The sequence below is a fragment of the Prionailurus bengalensis genome, chromosome C1 (genome assembly GCF_016509475.1).
Source record: "Prionailurus bengalensis isolate Pbe53 chromosome C1, Fcat_Pben_1.1_paternal_pri, whole genome shotgun sequence".
NCBI lineage: Eukaryota > Metazoa > Chordata > Mammalia > Carnivora > Felidae > Prionailurus > Prionailurus bengalensis.
Window position 1 is genome coordinate 9,764,641 of NC_057345.1, and position 27,092 is coordinate 9,791,732.

The 27,092-nt window shown below is 50.1% G+C and overlaps 1 protein-coding gene across 5 annotated transcripts in view; it reads left to right on the forward strand.

Moving 5' to 3' along the window:
* PRDM2 (PR/SET domain 2) overlaps window positions 1-27,092 on the forward strand; it is a 123,797-nt gene that overhangs the window by 81,025 nt on the left and 15,680 nt on the right. For 4 of the 5 annotated variants that reach the window (XM_043573798.1, XM_043573799.1, XM_043573800.1 and 1 more), the window contains one exon: window positions 2,439-6,816. The exons of the other annotated variant lie outside the window; for it this stretch is intronic. In XM_043573798.1, coding sequence (XP_043429733.1) covers window positions 2,439-6,816 — 4,378 coding nt within the window. The remainder of the gene's footprint in view (window positions 1-2,438; window positions 6,817-27,092) is intronic. 5 annotated transcript variants of the gene reach the window in all.

The window sequence follows — 27,092 nt, forward strand, 5'->3', positions numbered from 1 at the left end:
TCCAGATACCTCACTATCCAATCTTCTGACTTCTAAGTACCAGAGTCCCCTGGGGGACTATCTTCCTGCCTCTCTTCTGTCTGCATTCGCTCTCCAGATGGCCTCGTGCAGTTCCGTGTTCCAAGTACAGTTCTGGGCTCAGCCTCTTTATTGAACTTGAGTCCTGTAAAACCAACCACTTAATATCTTCACTCAGGTGTATGTTGGGTACCACAAACTTCAACACATCCAACCTAGCTCTTGATTTCCCTTCAGTGCACACACGCGCACACAGAGAGAGAGAGAGCGCACGCGCGCAAGATCAGAGCTACTTTTCCCTCAGTCTTCCAGTAGAGAGGATTATCACAGTTGTTGTGGAATCTTCCTTGCCTCCTCCCTCCCTCTCCCATGTGCCACAGCCAGTCCGCAATCTTGTCATTTTCGTCTTCAAAATATATCCAGAGTCTGACCACCTCCCACCACCTCTCCCTGCCCTCACCCTTGTCCATTGTTTTCTATTTCTATTGTCCAAGAGTTTTCTATCTTCTACTCCCCACCCCACCTTTCCGACTTGTTGCTATTTTTTTTTTTTTTTAACACATCTAGCACATTCTTGACTCAGAGCTTATGCATCTGCTACTTCCTCTGTCTGGAGAGCTTCCCTCTCCCAGATATGTGCATGACTCGTTTTCTTCAGGCCTCTGTTCCACTGTTTCCTTACTAGTGAGTCCTTCCCTGACCACCTGTCTGCCGTCCACCTCAGGTTGGGCTCACATGGGTGTCTCCTGGGCATAGAGGCTCAGAAGTGACTTCAGGTCTCTGTTTCCTTCTCGAGGTGCTCCTGAGTTCTTTTGTCTTTTTATTAAGTTTTTATTTTAATTCCAGTAAAGTTTCCATGCAGTTTTGTATTGGTTTCAGGTGTCCAATATAGTGATTCAACCATTCTGTATGTTACTCTCTCATCATAAGTGTGCTCTTTAATCCCCTTCACCTATTTCACCCATCCCCCCACCCAGCACCCCTCTGGTAACCACCAGTTTGTCCTCTATAGTTAAGAGTCTGTTTCTTGGTTTGTCTTTTTCTTTTTTTTCCTTTGCTCATTTCTTTCTTTTTCTTTTCTTTTTTTCATGTTTGTTTATTTTTGAGAGAGAGAGACAGAGTGCGAGCAGGGGAGGGGCAGAGAGAGACAGAGAGAGGGAGACACGGAATCTGAAGCAGGCTCCAGGCTCTGAGCTTTCAACACAGAGCCAGACGTGTGGCTTGAACTCCCGGACTGGGCTGTGAGATCATGACCTGAGCCAAAGTTGGATGCCTAACTGTCTGATTCACTCAGGCGCCCCTGTTTTGTCTCTTAAATTCTACATGTGAGTGAGGTCATAGGGTATTTGTCTTTGTCTTTCTCTGCTGACTGACTTTGCTTAGCATGATACTTTTTAGCTCCATTCATGCTGTTGCACGTGGCGAGGTTTCATTCTTTTTTATGGCTGAATAATGTCCGTGTGTGTGTACCACATCTTCTTTATCCATTCCTCTCTGGATGGACGCTTGGGCTGCTTCCATTATGTGGCTGTTGAAAATAATGCTGAAATAAACACAGGGGTGCATGCATCCCTTTGAATTAGCGTTTTTTCTTTTTTCTTTTTTGGGGGTGGGGGGTAAATATCCAGTGGTGCAATTATTGTGGGTTGTGGGGTAGTTCTATTTCTAATTTTCTGAGGAATCTCTATACTGTATCCCACGGTGGCCACACCAGTTTGCGTTCGTACCAACAGTGCATGAGGGTTCCCTTTTTTCCACAGCTCCTGAATTCTTAATAATTTGATTAGGCTTGGAAGAAGTGATCTCTGAAGTTTCTTTTACTTGAAAAAAACTCTGGTCACCGGGTTCCGGAAAAATGTCCTAGCTTCTGTATACACAGTTTTGGTCAGGAGGGAGGGAGAGAATCCATTCTATTCCAGACAGGCTACTGAGAACCTAACCTGGTAATATGACGAACGGTTTCCTGCTTTCAGTTTGGAATCGTGGGAAATTAGACTTCACAACTAGACTCCTGAAACTCCGTATCACACACACCGTAACGGTGACTTCAGTATTGTGTCAGTATCCGGCACAATTTTAAGCTCTACGATTTGTTAACAAAATTGTATTTGTGTGTGTGTGTGGCTGAACAGAGAAAAGAACCGAAGCCCCACGTGAGCACTCTTGGTTCACATACGTGTCCTCGCTGCACAGCATGTTGCCTGGTATGTGCCAGATGCTCCAAAAATGTTTGTTGGGTGAATGAGCGAAGTGGATTCCTATCCAGCACAGCTTTCTAAGCGGGAAAAGAGCGCTGTCTGGTTGGTCACACTCTCTCACATTGTAGGTGATAAGAGAAGTCACTTGCACAGTAAGAGTTGAGCATAACGTGGCTAGTTTTTGCCCTTACGCCCATGCTTCTGCTTCCCTGTGCTTTCTAGGTCCCAAAGAGGACGAGAAGCCTTCGGCCTCAACAGCTGAGCAGACCGCCGTTCTTCAGGAAGCGGTTAGTCAGGATGTGCTTCCAGAACCGGTAGTCTCCCCCACTGCCTGCGCGCCCCACGCGGAACCCGAGGAGAAGCCCGAAGCAGCGAACTGTGAGGTGAACGATTTGGAGGAAGAGGAGGAGGAGGAAGAAGATGAAGATGATGAGCTGGAAGAAGAGGGGGAGGAAGAAGCTGACACGCCAAATGAAAGTTCTGTGAAAGAGCCGGAAATTCGGTGTGACGAGAAGCCTGAAGATTTGTTAGAGGAACCAAAAAATGTTTCGAAAGACGCTCTCGAAGGCTCTCCAGGGCTGACGCCTGTTAGCAGAACTCCCAAAACTAAGGAAGAGGCCAATGGTGATATGTTTGAAACGTTTATGTTTCCGTGTCAGCATTGTGAAAGGAAGTTTACAACCAAGCAGGGGCTTGAACGCCACATGCACATCCACATATCCACCGTCAATCACGCCTTCAAGTGCAAGTACTGCGGGAAGGCGTTCGGCACCCAGATCAACAGGCGGAGGCACGAGCGGCGCCACGAGGCGGGGCTGAAGCGCAAGCCCGGCCTCACGCTCCAGCCGTCGGAAGACCCGGCCGATGGCAGATCGTCCGGAGACAGCGTGGCTCCAAACGACGACTCGACTCCTTCCGGTCTCGGGCAAGACTCTCTGCTCTTGCGTTCAGAGAAGGCTCCGCAAGAAAACGTCGGTTCTTCTGTTGCAGAAGAGAATGGGGAAGTGAAGGAGCTTCATCCGTGCAAATACTGTAAGAAGGTCTTCGGGACACATACCAACATGAGGCGGCATCAGCGCAGAGTCCACGAGCGCCATCTGATTCCCAAGGGCGTGCGGCGGAAAGGGGGCCTCCTGGAGGAGCCGCACCCCCCCGCGGAGCAGGCCCCGCCCGCCCAGAGTGTCTACGTGCCCAGCACGGAGCCCGAGGAGGACGGGGAGGCCGACGACGTGTACATCATGGACATCTCCAGCAACATCTCTGAAAACTTAAATTTCTACATCGATGGCAAAATTCAGACCAGCAGCAGCACGAGTAACTGTGACGTGATTGAGATGGAGTCCGGTTCGGCTGACTTGTACGGCATCAATTGCCTGCTTACTCCGGTCACGGTGGAAATCACTCAGAATGTAAAGGCCACACAGGCCCCCGTAGCCGACGATCTTCCTAAAGAGCCTTCCAGCGGCACGAACAGTGAGTCCAAGAAACGGAGAACGGCGAGTCCTCCCGCGCTCCCTAAAATCAAAGCCGAGACGGAGTCTGAGCCCTCGGTGCCCGCGTGTTCCTTACTGCCTCTCAGCATATCAACTTCGGAGGCGGTGTCTTTCCACAAAGAGAAGAGTGTGTACCTGTCGTCGAAGCTCAAACAACTGCTTCAAACCCAGGACAAACTAACGCCTCCTGCGGGCATTTCGGCCACGGAAATACCGAAGTTAGGTCCCGTTTGCGTGTCTGCTCCCGCGTCGATGCTGCCCGTGACCTCGAGTAGGTTTAAGCGGCGGACCAGCTCTCCCCCCAGTTCCCCACAACACAGTCCTGCCCTCCGAGACTTTGGAAAGCAAAGTGATGGCAAAGCGGTGTGGACCGATGCCGTTCTGGGTTCCAAAAAACCCAAATTAGAAAGTCATAGCAACTCACCAGCGTGGAGTTTGTCTGGGAGAGAGGAGAGAGAAACGGTGAGCCCGCCAGGCTTTGATGAATACAAAGTGTCTAAGGAGTGGGCAGCCGGTCCTACTTTCAGCAATGTGTGCAACCAACAGCCGCTGGACTTATCCAGCGGTGTCAAACAGAAGGCCGAGGGCACAGGCAAGACCCCGGTCCATTGGGAATCTGTATTAGACCTCAGTGTGCACAAGAAGCCTTGTAGTGACTCTGAAGGCAAGGAGTCGAAAGAAAACCATCTGGTGCAGCCAGCCTGCAGTGTCATAAAGAAAAAGAAGCCAACCACCCGCATGCTGCAGAAGGTTCTTCTCAACGAGTACAATGGCGTCGATTTACCCGCAGAGAATGCTGCAGACGTGACCCGGAGCCCGAGTCCTTGTCAATCCCTGGATCCCCAGCCAGACTCTGGCCTCGGCCCTGACGCTGGTTTATCGGCCCCTGTGGTCGAGTCCCCACCTGATGTCTCTCCTTCCTCGCCTGCCCTGCAGACATCTTCCCTTTCTGCTGGGCAGCTGCCTCCTCTCTTGATCCCAACGCATCCCTCTTCCCCCCCGGCCTGTCCTCCTGTGTTGACTGTTGCTACGCCACCCCCTCCACTCCTTCCTACTGTCCCTCTTCCGGCCTCCTCTTCTGGGGCGTCTCCCCGTCCGTGTCCCTCCCCGCTCTCGAATGCTACCGTGCAGTCGCCACTTCCCATTCTGTCCCCTACGGTGTCCCCCTCGCCATCTCCCATCCCTTCCGTGGAACCTCTCACGTCTGCTGCTTCGCCCGGACCCCCGACCCTTTCCTCATCTTCTTCCTCGTCTTCTTCCTCATCTTCGTTCTCCTCTTCTTCCTCCTCCTCTTCCCCCTCGCCGCCGCCGCTCTCGGCAGTGTCCTCCGTTGTTTCCTCTGGGGATAATCTGGAAGCTTCTCTCCCCATGATAACTTTCAAGCAGGAGGAGCTAGAGAATGAAGAGCTGAAGCCCAGGGAAGAGCCCCAGTCTGCAGTTGAGCAGGAAATTGTTCAGGAGACGTTCAACAAAAACTTTGTCTGCAATGTCTGTGAATCACCTTTTCTTTCCATTAAAGATCTAACCAAACATTTATCTATCCATGCTGAAGAATGGCCCTTCAAATGTGAATTTTGTGTGCAGCTCTTTAAGGCTAAAACCGATCTGTCGGAACATCGCTTTTTGCTTCATGGAGTTGGGAATATCTTTGTGTGTTCAGTTTGTAAAAAAGAGTTTGCTTTTTTGTGCAATTTGCAGCAGCACCAGCGAGATCTCCATCCCGATAAGGTGTGCACACACCATGAGTTTGAGAGCGGCACGCTCAGGCCCCAGAACTTCACAGACCCCAGCAAGGCCCACGTAGAGCACATGCAGAGTTTGCCGGAAGACCCTCTAGAAACCTCGAAAGAAGAAGAAGAATTAAATGATTCCTCTGAAGAGCTCTACACGACCATAAAAATAATGGCTTCTGGAATAAAGACAAAAGACCCAGATGTTCGACTGGGTCTCAATCAACATTACCCAAGCTTTAAACCACCTCCATTTCAGTACCATCACCGGAACCCCATGGGGATCGGCGTGACGGCCACAAATTTCACTACGCACAATATCCCGCAGACTTTCACCACTGCCATTCGCTGTACAAAGTGTGGGAAGGGTGTAGACAACATGCCAGAGTTACACAAACACATCCTGGCATGTGCCTCTGCTAGTGACAAGAAGAGGTACACCCCTAAGAAAAACCCAGTCCCCTTGAAACAGACTGTGCAGCCCAAGAACGGCGTGGTGGTTTTCGATAACTCGGGGAAAAATGCCTTCAGACGGATGGGACAGCCCAAGAGACTGAACTTCAGTGTCGAGCTCAGCAAGATGTCCTCAAACAAGCTCAAGCTAAATGCATTGAAGAAAAAAAACCAGCTTGTCCAGAAAGCAATCCTGCAAAAAAACAAATCTGCAAAGCAGAAGGCCGACCTAAAAACCGCCTCCGAGTGCTCCTCGCACATCTGTCCGTACTGTCACAGAGAGTTCACGTACATCGGGAGCCTGAATAAGCACGCCGCTTTCAGCTGCCCCAAAAAACCTCTTTCTCCTTCCAAAAAAAAAGCTGCCCACTCATCCAAGAAAGGTGGACACCCGTCACCTGCAAGTAACGACAAAAACAATAGCGGCCACCGCAGGCGGACCGCGGACGCTGAGATCAAGATGCAAAGTGTGCAGGCACCCCTGGGCAAGACCAGGGCGCGCAGCTCAGGCCCGGCACAAGTCCCGCTGCCCTCGTCGGCCTTCAGGTCCAAGCAGAATGTCAAGTTCACGGCTTCGGTGAAGTCCAAAAAGCCAAGCTCCTCCTTAAGGAACTCAAGCCCCATAAGAATGGCCAAAATAACCCACGGCGAGGGGAAAAAACCCAAAGCTGTGGCCAAGAATCATTCTGCTCAGCTCGCGAGCAAGACGTCCCGGAGCCTGCACGTGAGGGTACAGAAAAGCAAAGCCGTCTTACAGAGCAAATCTGCTCTGGCCAGTAAGAAAAGAACAGACCGGTTCAATGTAAAATCTAGAGAACGGAGTGGGGGGCCAGTCACCCGAAGCCTCCAGCTGGCAGCTGCTGCCGAGCCGGGCGACAGCAGGAGGGAGGATGGTGGTGGCAAGCAGGAGCTGAAGGACTTCAGGTAAGCCGAGGCTTCCAGGGCCACAGGAGAGCCAAGCTGCCGAGCGCGGGGGGGAAGACGGTCAGAAGACAACAATATTCTTGCCCGATGGCTATTTTTTCCTTTTTCCTGTAGAATTTTGACATAAGCATTGAAAGGAAGTAGCTGTTGGTTAATTACGTTGGAGGCACGAAGAAGGGTCACTGCTGGGCTGCCTCAGCCACGAATTCCCAGCTTTTGTTTCAGACCTAGGACTCAGCACGTGGTACCATTTCTCTAACAGGGCCAGTTGTGAATTGAAACCATGAAAAGCGTTCAGAATCACAAGTACCCTATTAACGAAAAGATGAAATTCTCTCACACTTCCTTCGTATCTCGGGTAACATCTCAGTGTCTCTTGTTATTATTCCGGATCATAGATCATTGCTTAGAGTTAAGGTAGATCATTGAGTTCATTGAAACCACACTGCAATCTTGTTGACTATTTCTGTGACTGGAGCCTAGTTACAGTCACTGAGGATGCTTTTATTATCATGTCTTCTTTTTATTGTGTTTTAATTGGAAAAACTTGCTTCAGATTGGTTATGGAACAAAACACAACACCATATTCCTTTTTAAGATGCCTTACGTCCCCCGACCCGCGCCCCGCCACCAGGTATAGGATTAAGAAACAGGCCAGATTCTGAAGAAAGGAGAGGAGGGGGCGCTGAGAGCCGTGCGGAGCCGGGCAGTTCCCTCGGGCCGGTGTGGCAGCCCAGGGCAGGTCAGCCCCGTGGGTCAGCGCCTTCGTTCCCCCAGCAATGGTGTAAGAGTTCGTCTTAGGTGGGAGGTGATTTCACAATTTTATTCCATGTCCTCCCTGTATTAAGACTGTCCTCAGCAACACATAAAAACACAGGGCAGTAGTTCAACTTGTTATATTGGCTTCTCAGACTTTCCAAGTTACTCAAGTAACCCGAGTTGATAGGAGTTTCCTGCATAATGCCTACAGGTGAATCCCGCGTGAAGTGCTCAACCTCAGAATTTCTGTAAGACACTCTAAAAGCTTGTCCTTTCAGGGCGAGCTGCTGGGCTCTAGGCTTTCTTGGCGATCACTTTCAGTGTCTGAAGCTCTTTGGTGTTTCAGGCAAACCATTAGAGTGAATTCTGGGGCGTGTCTGCCGTTTCGGAGACTCGGAGGTGCTGTGCTCAGCGCGCAGGTGATGAGGTGGCGTTCTTGGGGCTGGTGTGCCTTACGTGGTGGCTGGAGAAAGAGGTGGAGAAGGGTCATTAGCCAAAGGCCGATTGGAATGATTTACTGTAGGAGTGAAGGGTTCCATTTCAACAAGCGATTTTCGCAAGTGAACTAAATGATCAGTTGTGATAGTTCCAGTTCGGCATCTGGTCTCTGGCCACGGCACGGGCCTGTGTGTAGCATCTTGGAGCTTCGCCCTGGTGAAAATATGCACCTGTTTATCGGCTGTTCAAGCTGCCTGCCTGTAGCAGTTTAACGGCGTACCTGTTTGTGCTCATTCTGTGTTCCGGAAGTTCCACAACAACAGGGTGTTCTTAAGCCGAGTTTTTTTTTTTTTTTTTTTTTTTTTAAGGTTAGAGAACCAGAAAATGCCATCATGTTCACTGACTGTACTGAAAAAACATCTCCCAGGTGGTTGATGCTTTAGAATGTACTGTGTGCATCCCTGTTTGTCTGCAATATTACCTAAAAGAATCACTCATTTTTGTACTGGTTCCTATTTCTCCAATTCAAGAGTGAGGTTATGAAGAATCAAAGTACTATAAAGAGAAACTCTCTGAGTAACCATACAGTTATGAGGTTCATTCCCTTGGCTCTTCCTCCTCCAGTGCTTTTTTGAAGAACCCTTAACAGTGCAAAGGACCAAAGTGCCTAATAAAATTGTGTCTCTCTCCTTTGCTCCGGTTAATTTTCATTATTTTGCTTTATTTGATAGTTAACAGGGGGTTACGTTGCTGGACTGGATTGAGCCTAAAAGGAAACACGGAAGAGTCTGTTAAGCAAACATGGCTATTGTTTCTGACAGGCAGATGGGAGCAGCAGGCCTCCCTGTTTGGAGGAGTCGCTGGAACTGTATTGTGGGCACATCTGAAGGATGTGTGTCTCACACGGGGAGCTGCTTACAAGTGACCGTAAACTTGTGCAGTATTTTTGGGACGTAAAAACCAAATGTTCAGTAGGACATCATACTTAACTCATCTGGACACAAGAGTGGGCATTTCCTCAGAGAGTTTATTCTTCTTAGCGCCTTATACAAGGTGCATTAGGTATGAAACCGGGATTCCTGAGCTCTGGCCTGGGGAAGGTGGTGGGTCATCACTGGCCAGCCCAGGGCTCTTGGAAAGCCAGCCTCATCATCCTCGCAGGTTGGACGTGTTACACTGGAAAGGAGCTGTTTTAATCTGTAGTCTCTGTCCTTTCTCACTATGTTCCTGCTTGTAAATTTTATTCAGGGATGGTTTCATGGCGCGTATTTAGAAATATTTGCTTTGACTTTGTTTTCAGCGTTAGCCCCTTACGTATTCAAGGACCTCACAGAACTGGCAGCACATGTTTTCCTGGGTGTTTCGTTAAAACAGACTGATGAAGTGCTAGTCTCCAGCACTCAGACACTTTACATTTAAATGCCAGTTGAGGATTCCACAGGTTTTTGAAGCCATGTGAGTGAAGTCAGAGTTTCCCATTGAGTGCTGAGGGTTCAGCAGAACTTGCCAGTCGGTCATTTCCTGGAGCACAAGACATTGTGCCAATCAGGGTGTCAGAAAGACCTGTGTTCCGAATCCTCCTCTTAGGACAGAGCAGCAGAGGGCACCAGGCATGCCACCCATCTTTAGGTTGTCCTGTCACACCTTTCAGCCCAGTGAACCCTGTGTTGGGCTCCCCTTCCTCAGTTAGCAGCTGGAACTCCTCTGCGTCCTATGGGACCGAAGTTCCATCTGTCTCTGAGGGCTCATTGCCACCTGGCGTAAGACAGAAAGACGAGGAGAGAGATGCATTCTCTCCTCCTATCTACCCCTCTTCAGTCTTTGTAAATTTCAAGGTGTTTTTACATTTTTTTAATGCTCCTTTTAGAGCAGCTTCTAAAAAGTACTATGTTCCCATTGAACACTAAAAGGTGAAAAGGCAAACTGAAATAACAGACCAAGTTTTCCCATTTGCCATGAATTGATTTAAAAACTACAGTGATGCTAATTTTTTTACATGCCCACCTCTGCCATACACCAGTCCAAAGAGACCCGCTTGTGGTCCCTTCCAGCCTTTTTTGTGTAGGATGCCCAGGTTCCTGTATACCTTCAGAGGTGTTCTTTTGCTGTCATGGTAACATCTGTTGCATGGTCTGCTTGTCTTTTCCTGAACGTGGTCAGTTCATACTGGGTTACGTTGCGTTGGCATTTACCTTCAGTTTTCTTGTTTTCTAGGAACTTCCTGTAGAAAAGCCCCCAAACAAAACAAACTTTAATTGACTAAATAAAGACATTGCATGCTCAACTTAGGATAAGCACTACAGCAAAGGATACGAAATCTTCCAAGCTTGCGAGGCCAGTTGAAGCTGTCTCGCAAATCCTAACACACAACTGATTGTCGGCAGGCTTCTTGTTGCCCGGCTTAGGGTCAGGGTCTCCTGCTTCGCTGGAGCCCGGCTCCTGGCGTGTGCCTGGCTCCTGGGCTACAAGGAGGAGGGCACGTCGCCATGGCACTGGGGGCTCAGATCTAAGTGCGGCCCTGGTGCTTGGCACACAGCAGAGAAAGGAACGATTTGAACTTCTTACCTTGCAAAGCAAGTTCAGTTTTAGGAGAAGTTTTTGTAGATTTCAGGGATGACAAATTCTGATGCACTCATTCTAAAATGTTTTGGTCACACACCAGCTCTTTATGCCTTTCTTTTAAATGAGTTCTGTACGGAGAGGCACTTAGCGTCTTTCAGCCTTTTTTTTTTTTGTTTGTTTAAATATATATCACAAGCAGATTGCCAGCATAATGGAGAGGAAACCAGATCAGGATTGGATATGGACTTTTTAAAAAATGCTTTATCCAGCATCATGTTTATATATCCAAATGGACCTTGTCCTCTCGATTGATTATCTGGCACTAATTCATAACCATTATATTACCGGACACTGCGTAGCAATATGTCCGTGCCCAGGATGCACCCCAGGCCTCTCTAGATGCATATCTACACGTAAGTATAAATGAATTTATACATGCCAGGTTTTACACTTCGGTCTCTAAGAGCAAAAAACCCACAGATTGGCCTCTTCCAGAGGATGTAAGTGTCATTTCTCCGTGCATTCTATGCCTCCCTTCTTAATGACTGAGTTGGTGGAAAATGGCTTGGTTTTATTCATGTTGATTTTTGTTCTCAACTTTAAAAGTAATCTACCTCTGAAAATGTGTAGTTTGATGCTTGTTCGGTGACTTTGTGCCACTTCAACCCTCTCACGACCATTCCCGTTTTGTTACATTTCTGTTATGGGGACTTTGTGTTGAAATGTTGTGTAAAGCATTTGTAGCAGTTTAAAAATAAAATATTTAAAATTATTTAAATTGTTTTGGACACTTCAATTGTATTATATATGATTTACGTTTTACATTTCTGTTCGCGTTGTTAATCTGGAGAGTGTTCTTGTACTGAAGTTTGCTGTGAGTTGTTTTATTGTTCTTGTTGGAGAGTGATATAAAAGACTATTCTAACACAAACATTAAAATTTACAATTTGACGTACAAAAGGGGTTGTCCGTTGACTTTAACCGATGTAGCCTTGAGAGAGAGAGAGAGAGAGGGAGAGAGAGGGTCATTATAGACAGGCGTGCCATTCGCTGTTTTCCCCCTTCTGGCGTGAAATAAATCATTGAGCTTGTCAGCTGTATAAAGAGTGTGTTTATGCTGTTACCAGCGAGCACTTAATAACTAGAGGGAATTCAAGCGATACGTTTTATATCATTGTAACCAATAAAACCACTTTCTAAACCCTCGTGAAAGGACTGCTTTTGTACATCCTGGGGAGCAGTGAGGGAGGAGGCCGAAGGGGCGGGAGGAGCCGCGGAGGCTGCGCTGTGCAGAAGTGCGGTGGGCACAGCCCGCCCGGACCACCTCTCTTCCCTTGCTCCTGTTTGGCAGTCACTGAACGTTAAACTCACATCCCGTCTAGAGGGTAGACGCGCAGTCGGGACCGTGGTGCTGAGAAATAACCTTGTGAACTCCTTTTGCCAAGAGGGAAATAAAGAATTTCCTACGTGGGGTCTCCGCTTCCTCTCTGCTTGGTAACTGTTCACGCTAGTTTGGGGGTTTTTATTTTTATGAATCCCTGGAAGAATGAAACAGGCTGTAACATTTGTATCAAGCTTAATATGGAATTGCTGTTTTGTTTGTTTGTTTGTTTTTAATTGATTGAAGATCAGCAGTTTCATCAAGCCCTCCACGGCAGCCCTTGCTTTGTCATACCTTCTTCCTGTCTCCGCGTGTTCTTGCATCCGAGGGAAAGGCAGTGAAGCTGAAGGTGCGAGCGGCCTGCCTTGGCCAGATGGTCCCACCTCTGGCCGAGGATACTCCTATGTTGCAAAAACCCAGGGACGAGGAGGCATGTGTGTGTGGGGGGGGGGGGGGGGGCGGGGGGAGAGGGGTGCTGAGGGAGCTTTGCAATAGCTTTCGGTGTCCCCTTGTTTTAAATGTTCCGCTAAACTGAGCGCCGAACTCGCCCAGTGTCCCGTGCAGGAGCTGGGCCTTGTGAGATGAAGCGCTGCCCTGGGAAGGAGAAGCGGGTTTCCGTCCTGTGCTCCTCGTTCGTCCCTCCCTCCACGTGCCAGTTAACAGGCGTCTAACAGGTGCCCTCCGCGTCCCTGCCAGCGGGCAGGTTCTTTTGCCCTCCAAATCTCAGTTCCCAATGTGCCCAAGTGGGTCACGGATGAGATGGTCTCTGAGCCTTCCTTCCAGAAGGAGGTCTTTTTTTTTTTACTGGGTATGGATGCTCACAGACTGTCTCACCAGACTGAAAAGAGCGGGACTGGGTCTGTCTCCTTGGGCCCCCGGTGCTGACAGCAGTGCTGGAGCGTGACAGGCACACGGACAGTTCCTCGGGAGGAGTCCCCAGGAAGCCCTGTAGCTCCCACCCGGCCAGGAACGAGCCGCCCGAGAGTCTGGTTGCTTTTACTCTTCGTGGAGTGCAACGTTTTAAAACGTTCAGAAGGCTAGTAATTGAAGCCTTACGTTTTTGCTCTTTTGAAGCACCTCTCGCTGTGATTACAAACCCCTCTCTGGGCTGGCTGTTTTAACCTGGTTGCTGCAGGTGCTTTCTAGTCAGATGTTCTACAGAATCACGGTTTATTGAGCACCTACTGTATACCGGGCTGTGTTGAGGTCCCTGGTTACATCAGCGGATTAAAAATCCTGGCCCTGGTGGAACTTTACATTTGTTTGGCTGTCTCCCCTGTTTATACTTCCTATGGAAAATGTCACTTTGTCACAGCTTTCCAAAGGCTGGGTGCTCAAGAAAATCCCTCTAACTGCATATTTGAGGATGGATGTCTAGCTGGCTGCAGCCTTTCACTACTTGGTGAAAGTGACTTTAGTAAAACTGTAGCTCAGTTACTGCATCTGCTACTCAGGTGGATTTTGATTTGATACCAAACCTTCGAATGGACCGACTTTATCCATAAAGCATAGACGTTGACCTCAAGAGGAGAGTGGAGTGCAGGTGGGGGAGAGAAAGGCGGACTTGGATGCCAAGGCCACATGTATTTATTTATTAAAAAAATTTTCTTTTGGGGCGCCTGGGTGGCGCAGTCGGTTAAGCGTCCGACTTCAGCCGGGTCACGATCTCGCGGTCTGTGAGTTCGAGCCCCGCGTCGGGCTCTGGGCTGGTGGCTCAGAGCCTGGAGCCTGTTTCCGATTCTGTGTCTCCCTCTCTCTCTGCCCCTCCCCCGTTCCTGCTCTGTCTCTCTCTGTCCCAAAAATAAATAAAAAAAATAAACGTTGGAAAAAAAAAAAAAATTTTTCTTTTAATGTTTTATTTTTGAGAGAGAGAGAGAGAGACAGAGTATGAGCCAGGGAGGAGCAGAGAGAGGGAGACCCAGAATCCGAAGCAGGCTCCAGGCTCCGAGCTGTCTGCACAGAGCCCGACACGGGGCTCGAACCCACGGACCGTGAGATCATGACCTGAGCCGAAGTCGGATGCTTAACTGACTGAGCCACCCAGGCGCCCCAACCGAGGTGGCATTTTAAAGACCGGGCTGATGGTTAGAGGAAGTGGTTTGCCACTTGTCCTTGTTTAGGAGACCCAGTAGCCTGTGGCCTCTTCCCTACCGGGTGGCAGCAGCCCGCTGCTCCCCCTTCGGGAATCTCCTCCTTCAGAGACTCTCCGGAAAGCACCGTTGAGGAGTGTGTCGTAGAGTGTAGACAGCGATCGGGTGGCCTGAGAGACTTGGGAGGTGGGGGTGGCTGGAGGGGACCTGGCGGGGATTGGCATGCTTGTTGGGCAGCAGGCCCGGCTGTCAGACGACAACGAGGAGCCACAGCCCTGCTCTCACGTGCAGCGCCTCTCAGGCTTTTCACCTAGAGAGGTGCCAGACCACCGGCTCGGCTCCAAAGCTCTACGACCAACCTTTTAAAATAGACCGTGGGTGGGGCCTGGGTAGTCTGTTGTTTAAAGCCCCAGGTAATGTCAGCAGGTGTTGAAGAACCAGTGAATGGAGGTGGGGGAAAACGAGACCGTTAGTGTAGCCCTTCATGGCTCGAGCACTGATGTGTTGCTGTCTGAGCTTACAGTTCCCCTGCCGGTACTGTCTCATCTTTCCCATTTTTCTGAAGGCGGTAGTGGGGAGGGGTCACCTGGGAGGTGGGGAGTAAAGGGCTAGTCTTGAGCCCTGGGCTGGGCTGTAGGTTATGGAAAGAAGAGGCGACCGGCCTCGGGAAGAGGAAGGTCGGCTGGGTGTGCAGTTTCTTCTCAGCCAGTATTCCAGGGTCACAGCCCCTGTTGGGTCCCCTCCCTCCTGGTGCCTGTTGACCTTCTTCTGGGAGTTTGCCTACAAGATGCAGGGCCTTTATGCTGTGCTAGGAGATAAAGAAAAAATAACATAGTAGGAGCGAGATCCAGCTGGTGGTCATGATCTCCATATTACTGTTAAAATTCTTTTTTAGCCAAAATGAAAACAGTGTCAGGAAAGGCTTGACGGAACAAGAGAGATTTGAGTGGGTGTGACAAAGGGAAACATGGAAAACTGCTCATTGGCGCATCCGTGGCCCGGTCTCCTGTCTGGGGGCTGCCCAGGTGCCCCACTGTGTAGCCCCTTCCCGTCTCCAGCCACACGTGCAACCCCAGCTCTTCCTCCCACCTTCCCAGCCTTGTGCTTGTTTCCTTTCCCAAGTGGTTTTGGAAACGACCTGATGAGCCTTGCGGACTTGACGACTTTCGAGTGCTTTCTGTGTTTGAGGGACCGTGCTTAAGCGTCTTTCAAACTTGACGATAGCACCTCGAAGTTGGTATCGTGTGCAGATGGGGGAAATGGACCCCGGGGGAGTGATTTCCTTCAGAGACCACACCACTCTCAACTGGCCAGTTGGGATTTGAACTGCCTCCAGGCTACGCCATCCTGTTGATCGTTTTTATGGTTATCTATTATATGTTATTATTTTTTTTTTTTAAGTTTCATTTCCTCTAAACGTCGAATACAGGACTCGATACTTTCTCTACTAAGAGCTTTCTGGCTTCGTGAACAAATAGAACCATCACTGTGGGTACAGAGTCTTCCCGGTGCAGCAAGACTCCAGACAGGAGCTGTCCCTTGGAGACCCGCGTCCAGCTTCATGCTGACTGCGGAATACGCTTCTCCCTGTCCCAGACCTTTCAGCTCTGACTGGCTTTGTAGGTCATTCTTCTTACTCATGAAAAATCTGCTTAACAGAAGCCAAGCTCGTTATAATAATAGCCTTTGATTTTGAAGGTGGTTCTAAAGAAGGCCCGGGCGTCATCAGGAGTCCTCCCTCAAATGTCACGTGAGAACCTTGACCTGTTGGGGCATTAACCCAGAAAGATAGTAGTTGGTCCAGGCTTGCCTTCCCACCTCAGCAAAGAGTGCCGAAGAAAGGGTTGTTCGTAACTTTCTGCAGGTAGTTATTTCTGAAGTATAGGATTAAGAGCCTGGAGGGTATGTGTAGGTTTTGTTTACTTTCCGGGTTAAGAATAAGAATAGGGAAAAGCTGTCATGACCGTGCATTAAATTTACTTGCAGTTGAAAAATTACACTCTGTTGTGAGCCACGTAAAGGGTTTTGGAAGTATTTTTATTAGAGTAAACTTGCTGAACTGTTGGGATAATAGCATTTGTCCATGCTGCTGTCTTCTGGCTTGTGTAGAAAGTGACCCAAAATTCAGGCAGATGTTCCAGAAAACGTAAATATCTTATGGAAAGAGTTAGTGCCTAAATGTGCCTTCCCATGTCCAGCTCACCATGTGCCACAGGAAACCACAGTGATGACCTGCCCAGTGAGGGGGGCGTTTCAGTAGTGAGAAAACGCTACGGTGTTTTTTTGTTTTTTTGTTTTTTTTTTTAAGTAAAAAAAATTTTTCATTAATGTTTATTTTTGAGAGAGAGTGTGTGAGCAGGGGAGGGACAGAGAAAGAGGGAGTCCCAGAATTCGAAGCGGGCCTCAGGCTCTGAGCTGTCAGCACAAAGCCCGACACGGGGCTCGAACTCCCGAACCGTGAGATCATGACGTGAGCTGAAGTCAGACGCTTAACCGACTGAGCCACCCAGGCGCCCCTCCGGTGGGTTTTAAAGTATGGATTTATGCCCTGAGTCAGAACACATTTACGCTAAGCACGTTTCCGTACCCACGTTTAGACAGGCACCTGTGTCATAATCTGGAATTCTGCTTGGGTAACTACCGAGTCTTAGCATTAAATCTAAGTGTAAACTTTGAATAGGAATCGCTGGAAAAAAAAGACCTGGTGTTTGTTATACAGGTAAGTTAATAACAAAAGGGGATTTGGGCCTTAGGATATAGTTGGGGCAATTTTGTTTTTTAATTTAAAAATAAGAACTTCAGCTTAAGATCATTGCATTTGTTGTCGTATTTAATAATTTGCCCCCGGTACGCTATTTTAACATTCTTTGTCGGAATGAAGTTATTTGAGACTCACATGGGTTCGATTTTCCTCGCAGTAACATTCTGCTGTCACTTGCTTTTTATAATCACATCCAAACCTTGCCAACCCAGCTCGAGTTCAGGAACATTTTCATATGGCTTCTATTACCAAGCTATTATTGGACTTGTGAATTTAGGCACGTTCTCCTGGAGTGTTTGAGTCGGCCAGCCATTCAGAAAACATCTTCAATGGCTAGTCTGGGTCACGAGGGTGTCGGACTGCAGATCTGATGGACTCTGTCTGTGTGTGGGCCCCAAGAGGGCTCTGGGGTGTAGCCGGCCGCCGTGGGGCGCTGGGGGTGCTCCTTGGCCCAGCTTGCGTGCCGGGCCCTGTTCTGACTGTCCCGCGGCACTTGTCTGCTCTGAAGCTCCCCCACCACTTGAGGGAGATAGCATGTCTGTTTACAGAGAAATCGACCACATCTGAGGGACATGGTCACTGGGTTTATGTCCCACAGCTGTAGCTGTAAGGGGCGCCTACAAACAGGCCATTTGATTCCATGCCCTTAACTACAGTGACACCACCCGATTCACCTTCCCCACTTGGGTTTTGCACGGCTATCGTGTCTCCCAAATGACTGGTGCTGATGTCATCGCCCAGAGCGGGGGGGTTGTTGCAGAGGCTGTGTAGCACAGTGGGAATAAACACAGGCCTTGAGCCCTAGTGATCTGGGTCTCAGTTCCCCTGGGACCCGCCGGTAACCGAGGCAGGGCAGGCTGCCGGCCGAGCCTCGGCCGCCTCACCTGCAGGTGGCTGTATCGAAGGTCAGGTGTGTGCTTAGGACGCAGTAGCTGCTGGCCATGGGGGTGGTGATGGTGAGAGTCCTCCCTGTGGTAGACCCCAGAAGGCCCTGCCCCACTAAGGAAGCCCGCGGCCTAGCAACCATCCTGGTGGAAGGGGTGGAACTTGAGTGATGGTGATCCCTGAGCGACTCTTGGAAGAAGCTCCTGAAGAAACTGCTCGTGCTTTTCAAGGCCTTGAAAGGAAAAGGATTACTTCATGGCAACTGACAAGCATCAGTTTATATTGGTTTCCCCAGAACAGACGAGGTTAGAACTTGCATCAGAACGTTAGAAACAGTCTTGAAGTCTTCCAGGGCGGGCTCCTTCCCTCCATCGAGGCGCACCGAGGTGTCGGGGAGCCCTTGGCGCCCTGGCCTCCCTGGAGACCCTCACAGTAGCAGTGGGGGTCCGTGTAGGGCTCCGGTCCAGGGTGGCCGGCCGTGGCCACACAAGAATGGAATTCAAGGTTGAGAACTTTTCCAACGGCCTCTGGCCTTCCATGAGGGACAGTGTGGTGTAGGCCAGCCGTGGCCGGCTTTTGAGGTTTTGTTGTGATTTCGTTACAGGCAGTAGAACGTAGGTAAGGGTGTTGATTGGCTCCGGACCTGGAGCTGCTGAGCAGTTGTCCCTTCCTCCCAGAAGCCTTCCCTGACCATCCAGTTGGAAATACTGCCCTTGGCCCTCTCCATCTTCTCACTCTGCCCTACTGGTCTTGGGTGTCACTTAACTCCTCTGTGCATTGCTACCAACTTGTGACCTTTTGTTTACTAAACGTCTGCCTTCCCAGAGTGAACATTCTACCTGGGAGGAAGGACCTTTGTGTTGTTCGTTGCTGCGTTTCCAGCATCTGCAACAGTGCCTGGTGTGTAGCAGCCGGTCAGTATAAATACTTACTGACTGAATAAGACATTTGAAGCCTGGCTTTGTCACTTACCAGCCCTGTGACCTCGGACAAATTACTTAAGCTCTCTGAGCCCTGCTTTTCCCTTCTGCGAAATGGCAGTAATGATCTGACCGCCGAGGCTGGTTGCGCGGACGGCAGGTGAGCCTGTGAGGACCACAGATGCCACCTGCCATAGCGAAGTGCTTCGAGAACGTTAGCCGCTGCGGCTGTTACCGAAAGGTGCCCTCTGGAACGTCCCTTGGGATCGGACGGAAGGTTGCGGCTGGCGCTCAAAGCCGACTTGCCACGTAGGTTTTATGGCAGCACAGGTTGCAGTAGCTGGAACGTTCCCTCGTCGTCCGCTTCCGCTGCCCGTGCCCGGAGAGAAAGCGGTCAGGTGGCAAGGATGCTTTGCCGAGCGCCTGCCAGGCCGGAGCTCCTCCCTGTCTGCGTCAGGCACTCCCACCCGTCAGAAATAGAAGGAGCTATAAAACACGAAAACCACTTTTCAGATCAGGGCGAGGACGAAGATGAGTGTAATTTTGTCACCGCCTCTCCACATAACTTGATTTCTCTTGGTTTTGAATTTCGAGGCCCAAGTGGCAGTTTTTAAAAGCCAGGTGCAGAAGAAAACCTTGGTTAGCTTGGTTGTAAAATCATGAAAACCTAACCAAGGAACTCCAGCCCACTGAAATAATAGTGGAAGAATGATCCCTGATAATTTGAAGTGCTTGCTAGCCGCCGTCTTGGGGGTTTTCCATATGTTCTCCCGCGTAGTCGTCGCATCGAGCCTGTCAAGTAAATACTTCTGTGTTCTCCCATTTTACGAACGGGGAAGCGGGGCCCAGACTCCTGACGCGGTTTGCCTGACGCCACAGCCGTGGGGTTCCATCTGCCCGTCACGAGTCGTGTTCTCCCTCCCACCCCTACCCGCAGATCTGGGGGTGAAAGCCCCTGACCTGCCCGCTTCTTCCTTCAGTGGTATGCTCTTTAAGAGGCAGGAAGGAGACGTGGCTTTAGTTTGTAGCTGCCTGTGTGTGGGTAGGAAGCAGCAGCTAATGCAGAGGAGCTCAAACCGGCGGGGAGGCGAGCACGAGTCCTGGCCCCTCGTGGTCCTAGTGCGTTCTGTGAGTGCCTGGGAGACAGGACCGAGTGGTTTCTGCTGTAGGCCTGGTGTGATGCCCCGTGCTCAGCCCCCATCTACACGGCTTTGTTAGGGAACGGGCAGATCTGGGTACTGACTCGTTCAGAGAGTCAAACCTTGCTGCTTCCTAGTGGCACCTTTTATCCCCTTGTCTTTCTATTTGCAAACCTTCCCAAGCCATGGCTGGCCAGTAGGTTTCCAGATGTGTGTGCGTGGGGAGGAAGGACCTGCTTGGGGTGCTGCACAGCCTTGCTTCGGAGGTGGGGTCGTGCTCAGGGAAGGAGGGCCAGGCTGAGTGCCTGGTGTCTGCCTCCCATGGCGGGAAGGGATGTCTGTGGTCTCACCGTCGGCTACTTGCCTGCTTTTAAGAGCTACGCTAGACCTAATTTCGCCTTTCCCTGAAGGCTCGAGGTGTAAGCATCGATTAATACTTGGTTGTGGAAAAGGGATGCCCTCAGATAATTCAGGTGTTCAGGATCCTGAAGGTTTTTTGAGAAGGATGTACTCCTCACTGTCTCCTTTTTCATTATTTATAGATCTTGTCTGCCCTCCTCGTGTCCCCAGATACGCTTCTGTTGATCGTCGATGGTTACAGAAGCTAGGTAGCGGTCCTGTTAATAGGATATGCAAACAAAGAAATGGTGGGCCCTGAGAGAACACCCAGGGACCTCCCTTGTGTGTCAGGTGTGCTAATATTAGAACGTGGGTTTTCTGGCATGATTTGCTTACTCATTAAAAGTGGTCGTGGCTCTTGGTTCTTTGCTGGTAAGTGACGCTGCTGGACAAACGACCTTGTAATAGTGGAGTGTTAGGTGTAACAAACACATAGAGACTGCTTTTTTTTTTGTTTTGTTTTGTTTTGTTTTTCTTTCAAGCTCCTGAAAACATGTGAGTTAGAGAAATGGTTTGTGAAGAGAGTGACGTGAACGTCCGGGTGACGTGTGCACAGGCTTCCTCGGCAAAGGCAAAGGTGTGCTGCTAGGGGAAGCGCCTCCGTTCCGAAACAGGATAGTTTTCCTCTCTTTGCTGGACGCCTGTCCTTTATGTTTGAGTGGATACTCTGTTTAGTGCTAAGTGCTAGGAGGTGGTTGACTCCGGAAGGAAGTACGTGGAGTTCACCCATCTCCTTTCTTGGTGCACAGGCTGGTGAACCTGGCAGGGATTTTCCTCTCTGTTTCAGGATCTTGCTCCAGAAGCTTTTCAGAATTTCACATAATAACCAGTACATAACTGTCTTATACTCCTACCTCTATCATTTATATTGAGGCTCTTTTGATCGACTTTTGCCAGCCGGTTTCGTGAAAACGTACGTTAACTGCTTTGGTGCAGGAACCAACCACTTCGACTCATCTCAGTAAATCGCTGCCCAGATACTGTAGTTGAAGTATGTGCTGTTTTAAGTGACTTCATCGCCATGATTAGTATGACTGTGTGCCTTAAAAACTATTTATAAAAATTACGGACGCAGCCCATTAGGGCCAGCTGACAGCAGGTGTTTTATTAAGGCGATGCCCTGAATTGAGTTGGACAGCTGCTCGGGTGAGGGGTGGGGGTATTTTGCCCGGCCGGGCGTGTTGGTAACTTCAGCTCGAGGAGCTGCGTTCTCGCAAGGTGTTTCCAGGTGCGCGAAGGGGCCCTAGTTAGGGTTGTCCCCCACCCCGGCATGTTCACTTAGCGGACCACCTGCTTCAAAACCTAACCCAGGAGGCTTATTTAAAATTCGAGACCTACTAAACCATAATCTCCGGGGTGGGTCTTTGAACTCTTTTTGTTTTCATCGGCTTCTCAAATGCGTCTTTACCCAGAACTAAAGGAGTTCTCCTTTGGGTCTTAAAAAGGACAAGTGACCGTGGTATCGCCCCCATCTCGTTAACTTAATTTGCTTCCAGTTTTCATTTGAAATTCTCTTCTTTTGGTTATTAGCAGTATCTTCGAGGTGGTAGTTTTCGGTTTTCAGAACGCATCAGTTAACGTTTTTCCTCGATCCTGATGAGTACCCCGTGACGGATGAGCAGGGGGGCGCTACAGTTAGGGACACTTCTAAGCGTCAGCCATGGTGAAAGTAAGGGTTTTCTGCCTTGTCCGTTGTTGCTCTTAGCGTGTCTTTCTGAGGGCGACAGGCGGCCTTTAGCTATTAACTAGTATAGTCTGGGTGCTGCGTCCCCCGCCAGTGTGGTCACCAGTCCCCAGCACCCATGCAGCACCTAGCACGTGTAGGTGTCCGCTCAGTGTTTGGGGAATAAAAAGGAAAAAAAAAAGTCTCTAGGAATAATAGAGTCTGAGCTACCATTCGCTTATCTGGCCCGAATTTAGGACTCTTTGGCCTAAAGTGTGAATTTGGGGGCAATTAATTGTTGGCAACAGAATAGAGAACGTCCATTGGATAAGTAAATGACCAATTAAGATCGCGTTGAAAGAGGGGTGCCTGGGTGGCTCAGTCGGTTAAGCCTCTGACTTCGGCTCAGGTCATGGTCTTGGAGTTCGCGGGTTCAAGTCTCGCGTCGGGCTCTGTGCTGACAGCTCAGAGCCTGGAGCCCGCTTCGGATTCTGTGTCTTCCTCTCTGCCCGTCCCCTATCCGTGCTCTGTGTCTCCCTCTCTGTCTTAAAAATAAACATTAAATTTTTTTTTTTTAATCGGGTTGAAAGAAAAGGATTGGTTATTTGGTGATAGTTAATTACACCCAGCATTAAAGGCTTACCACCTCAGGGCACAGTCCTCAGGGTTACAGATGTCTAAGGAAAGCCAGTCAGTAAACGATAGAGGCCAGAAGGAAATTGCAGCTGCTGGCTCATTCATTCAGCCACGCTGGTGGCATTGTTTCTGCTCCGATCTACGCCAGTGCGCACAGGCTGCCTGTGACTGTGATCTAACATCCTTGATGCCCGGGTAGACCTATCTAAAAATTCCTTTATGGTTTTAAACCTTCTCCCCCGATTTTTGGCTCTGAAAATAGGGTCACCCTCCCTGTGTCACCAGCTTTAATTCTACCTCCTGACACCGGACATCTCCTCAAGGGTCCCTCACTTGTAGAACCTCCAAAATACACGGCAGTGGAAGATTTTCTCGTGTGTTTTCACTTTTGTTAGAAGCCTTCCCTCTTAGAGCGTAAACGCTGATTGATTTCACGATGTCCCACGCACCTGACGGGGCCGTGCTGAACAAGGGTGTTCGCCCAACTGGGCCTATGCCACAGCATCACTCACCTTGGCCTTTCCCCCACACACTCGCTTTTGAGGTGCCGGGGGATATGATCCCACTGATGAGGCCGAAGTGGAAGCACAGGGCTCCCCCGTGTGCCCGGCAGTCTTCAAGGCCAGCATGGTCACTGCCGCCTAAGGAATAGTGTGAGGTCATCTTGCAGAGTGCCAGGCCTGCCGGGGCACAGCGCTACCTGGAATCTTTCAGAACTTCTGTTACAATTCCAACCGTGGATAGAGTGAAAGACAGTGGAGGCTTAGTCAGTGTTTCCGTTTAGTCAGCCCTCCCTGTTAACGGATGCCCCGCATTCCCAGTGATGGGTCGCATCCTGACACCCTCGCGGGGAGAGCCTGTGCATGTCCGTTCCCAGCGGTCAGGTTAGTGCTGCCAGAAGTCCGTTGTATTTGTTCCCAGACCTGTTTATGCTACGTGTATCTGTGACTGTACTCGTATGACTCAATTAAATAGTACCCAAACCAACAAAATGGGAACGTAAGAGCTGTTTATGAAAAACAAGTTGAATGCTTCTAAAGGCTCAGAGTAGTTTGCTTAAAAACTGTCACTCAGTTATCATTCATTCAGTGGGTGAAAAACCATGAAAAATTTGCATGAAGGCAAAGGACGATTTCACACTCAGGTTGCTTTTATAAGTCACTTAAGTTCTTTGCCCCACTTTATTTACTTCTTTACTATTTTAAAATACTTATTTGGAGAGAGTGAGCCTGGGGGAGGGGCAGACAGAGAGGGAGAGAGTGAATCCCAAGCAGGCTCCATGTTGTCAGCGCAGAGCCCAAAGGGGGGGCTCGAACTCCCCGAACCGTGAGATCATGACCTGGGCCAAAACCAAGATTTGGACACGTAACCCACTGAGCCACCCAGGTGCCCCTGCCTGCCCCACTTGAAATAGTAACCGGAACTCACAGGTGATTGCGGGTGTGATTTAGTCGGGAAGGACAGTGCAGGTCTCAGGCCTTTGTGTGTTTGTTCCTTTACCCATCTGCTCAGGAGCGGGTGTAGGGCCAGCGCCTGGGGGTGTGTGCTGGTCAGTGTTGGGGGTTGTAGTGGTGAAAGAAACACGTTCTGGTGGGGAGACAAGAGTGTGAACAAGCAAGGAGCTACACAGAATGTCAGGCGGTGAATGCTGGGGAGGGAAGGAAAACAGAGAAAGCGGGGTAGGGAGATCTGAAGCCAGAATCGGGGGCTACCACTGAAAATGTGAGGGCCAGAGAAAGTCTGGCTGAAAAGGGAACATTGAAGCAAAGAGTCGGAAGTGAGGAAGCAAGCGTGGGGACCTGGGGAGGAAAAGCACTTGGCAGAAGGATAGCAAGTGCGAAGGTCCTGCGGCAGAAGCATTCTTGGAATGCTCAGGGAACACTGGGGAGGCCGGGCTGTTTGTCTGGAGGGGAACAAGGCGGAGGGGAGAGGAATAGGAGATGAGGTCGGGGAGGTAACCCGGGGCCATTGCAGGCACTGTAAAGACTTCTCTTGTACTCTTGAGTGGGAGCCATTGGGGGGCTTCGAGGGCAGGGGTAATATGGGATGCGTTGCCTTTTAAAAGAGTCTCCTTTGTTCATCTGGTGAGGATGAACTGGAAGGAGCCAAGAGTAGAAATACAGACTGGGAATCCAGTGTGGTAACCCAGCTCGGGAGTGATGGTGGATGGACGGGAGGGTAGCAGGGGGGGTATGACTAGCAGGGGCATTCTGGGTATATTTTGAAGGGGGAGCCGTGAGATTTGCTGAGGATTGGATGGGGATTGGAGGAGAGAAGTTCAGGATGACAGCAGGCTTTTTTCACCTATGCTTCCAGCACCCAGGTGCATTTTTATTTATTTTTTGCCCTTAAGTGAGGAGGTGGAAGACTGTTACTGGAGCCAGTATGTGGGATGCACGTGTGTGGGGCGTTCAGTTTTGGGCAGGTGAAGTTTGAGATGCTCTCAGACCGTCAAGGGGGAGCTGTGGAAGGGGTAGCCGTTTGAAGTTCAGAGGGAGGGGCGCGGCTGGAAATGTGAATTCTGGGGTCCTCAGAGTGCACACGATACTCAAAACCACTGGTGATCGCAAATCCCCGAAAGAGCAAGCGTAGGTAAAGAGGAGACGCCCAAGAACTGAGTCTGGGGGTGCTCCGGGGTTGAAGGCTTGGGGAGATCGGGAAGGGCCTGGAGGTGTTCTGGGCCAAGGGTGTGCAGGGGACCCGTGTGGCTTCTGATGGCGGCAGCGGTGGTAGGTTCGGAGGTGGCTTCGTGTGCTACAGACCAGACCGTCTCTGGGCTTGCGTGGCAAGTGGAGACGCCCCCTGACTTATCCGGGGAGGCATCTCCATCACAGCCATCCCCAAGTTTCCTGCTATTTCCCCAGGGCTGTTTCTGTCTGGAAACCATCTGCAGCAAGGCGAGTGCCACCCCATCAGAGATGCAGGCACTGGCCTCCGCTGCTCACATTCTGTCAAATCTGCTGCCTTTGAAAAGCAAAAGTCCGTTGTTCACAGTTCAGAAAAGCCCCTAGGGTAGAGACACTGGGTGAGTTCCTGCCCTGGTCTTCTTCAGATTTGCAGACTGCCCCAGTTCCCTCGTGTAAAACTTGCTTTGAGACCCAGGTACAAGAGGACAGGAGAGATTCGGGGGTGAGAACTTGTGGTAACAGTTCTCCCCCCTTCCCCAAGCAGTGGCCTTCAGGGACAGAAACCCCTCTTGTGGAAGTGCCGTCTCTTCGTCCAGGGGGTAAAGGAAGTTCTACAACCTGTGCTTGCTTTGTCTTCCCTCCCTCCCTACCCCATAAAATAAAACAAGAGGCAACGTGGTAAAGAGAAGCAAATCCCAAAATACCCAAGTCTCAGGTTGTCAACAGGAACTGTGTGCATGTGCACACACACACACACACACACACACACACACACACACAGTGTTTCTGTGGTCTGTTCCCTTATTCTGAGCGCTCAGGCAGCCTCTGTTTTTTACACTCTGTAATTATGTATTCCTATGTTATGCAAATAACGACCTTCCCCTTCTGGGACACATGCCCCATGGGGACAGACAGGAGGTCTGTTTGGTTTACTGCTGTGTCCCCCGGGCCTAGCACAGGACCGTGTGTGTGTGTGTGTGTGTGTGTGTGTGTGTGTATGTGTATAATAGGTGCTTGATTGAGCAATACTGATACACTTTAGTAAGTCTCAAGGCCCTCTCCCCACGAAGGCCCAGACCTGACTGCCACCGATTACACTAAATTAAATTCAGGACATACTTCTTCATATGGCTGATTTTAGGAAATTTCTGTTCAAAGAGGCTAAATTAAATTTGTGTGTGTGTGTGTGTGCATGCACGCGCCTGCCCTTTAGCAGGCCCTCCCGGAGGTTTCACATGGATCAAAGCCATCCTCTTGCAGACTTCTCATTGTGTCTTCAGAGGGCACGTCTGCTTGGCTCTGCACTGTGTCCCACGATACCTGGCACAGAGCAGGCACTCAGTAGCTAGTTAACCAGATCGACAGAGGAAGTAAGTTTGGAGTCCATGATGGCATACGTCCTCCTCTTGGGAGTTTATACCTTCTGTGAGCACATCAAAGGCCCAGTAATTCTGCACCGACACACCTGTATGGCTTCGTGAGCCCATGCTCTGGAGGTGAATGGCTTGGGCTTTGATCCCAGCTCTGCCTCTTGCCGGGGACGCGTTCTTGGGCAAGCTGCCGAACCTCTCTGTGCCTTGGGCCCTCGTGTATAAAACGGAGCAGTACCCATCTCATAAAGGGCTCGTGAAGATTCAGTTTGTGACTGCCCGTCAAACATTGGGCACAGCCCTCGACGCACAGCAAGCGCGGAAACGTTGGCCGCCATGACACAGGTGGTAATGACACGTGTGGCATCTGGGGCAACTTGTTCTACTGAACCTTGGTTGGGGAAATGCCGGTTACACGGAAGAAACATTAGGAAGGTTTTCATTCCCTGTCTGCCACTACCTGGCTGTGAGTCCCCGGGCCTCCCCGGTGTTGCCGGGCCGGGCGTCTGTCCCCGACAGGGAGGGAGCCTGTGTGAATGCGTGGTTCACACATCAGATGAAGCACACAGTCCTGGGAAGCCCAGCAGCCCGGAGTGGAGTCGGCTGGCCTGGGTCCCAAGTCTTCCAGCACCTGCGGGCATCCTCT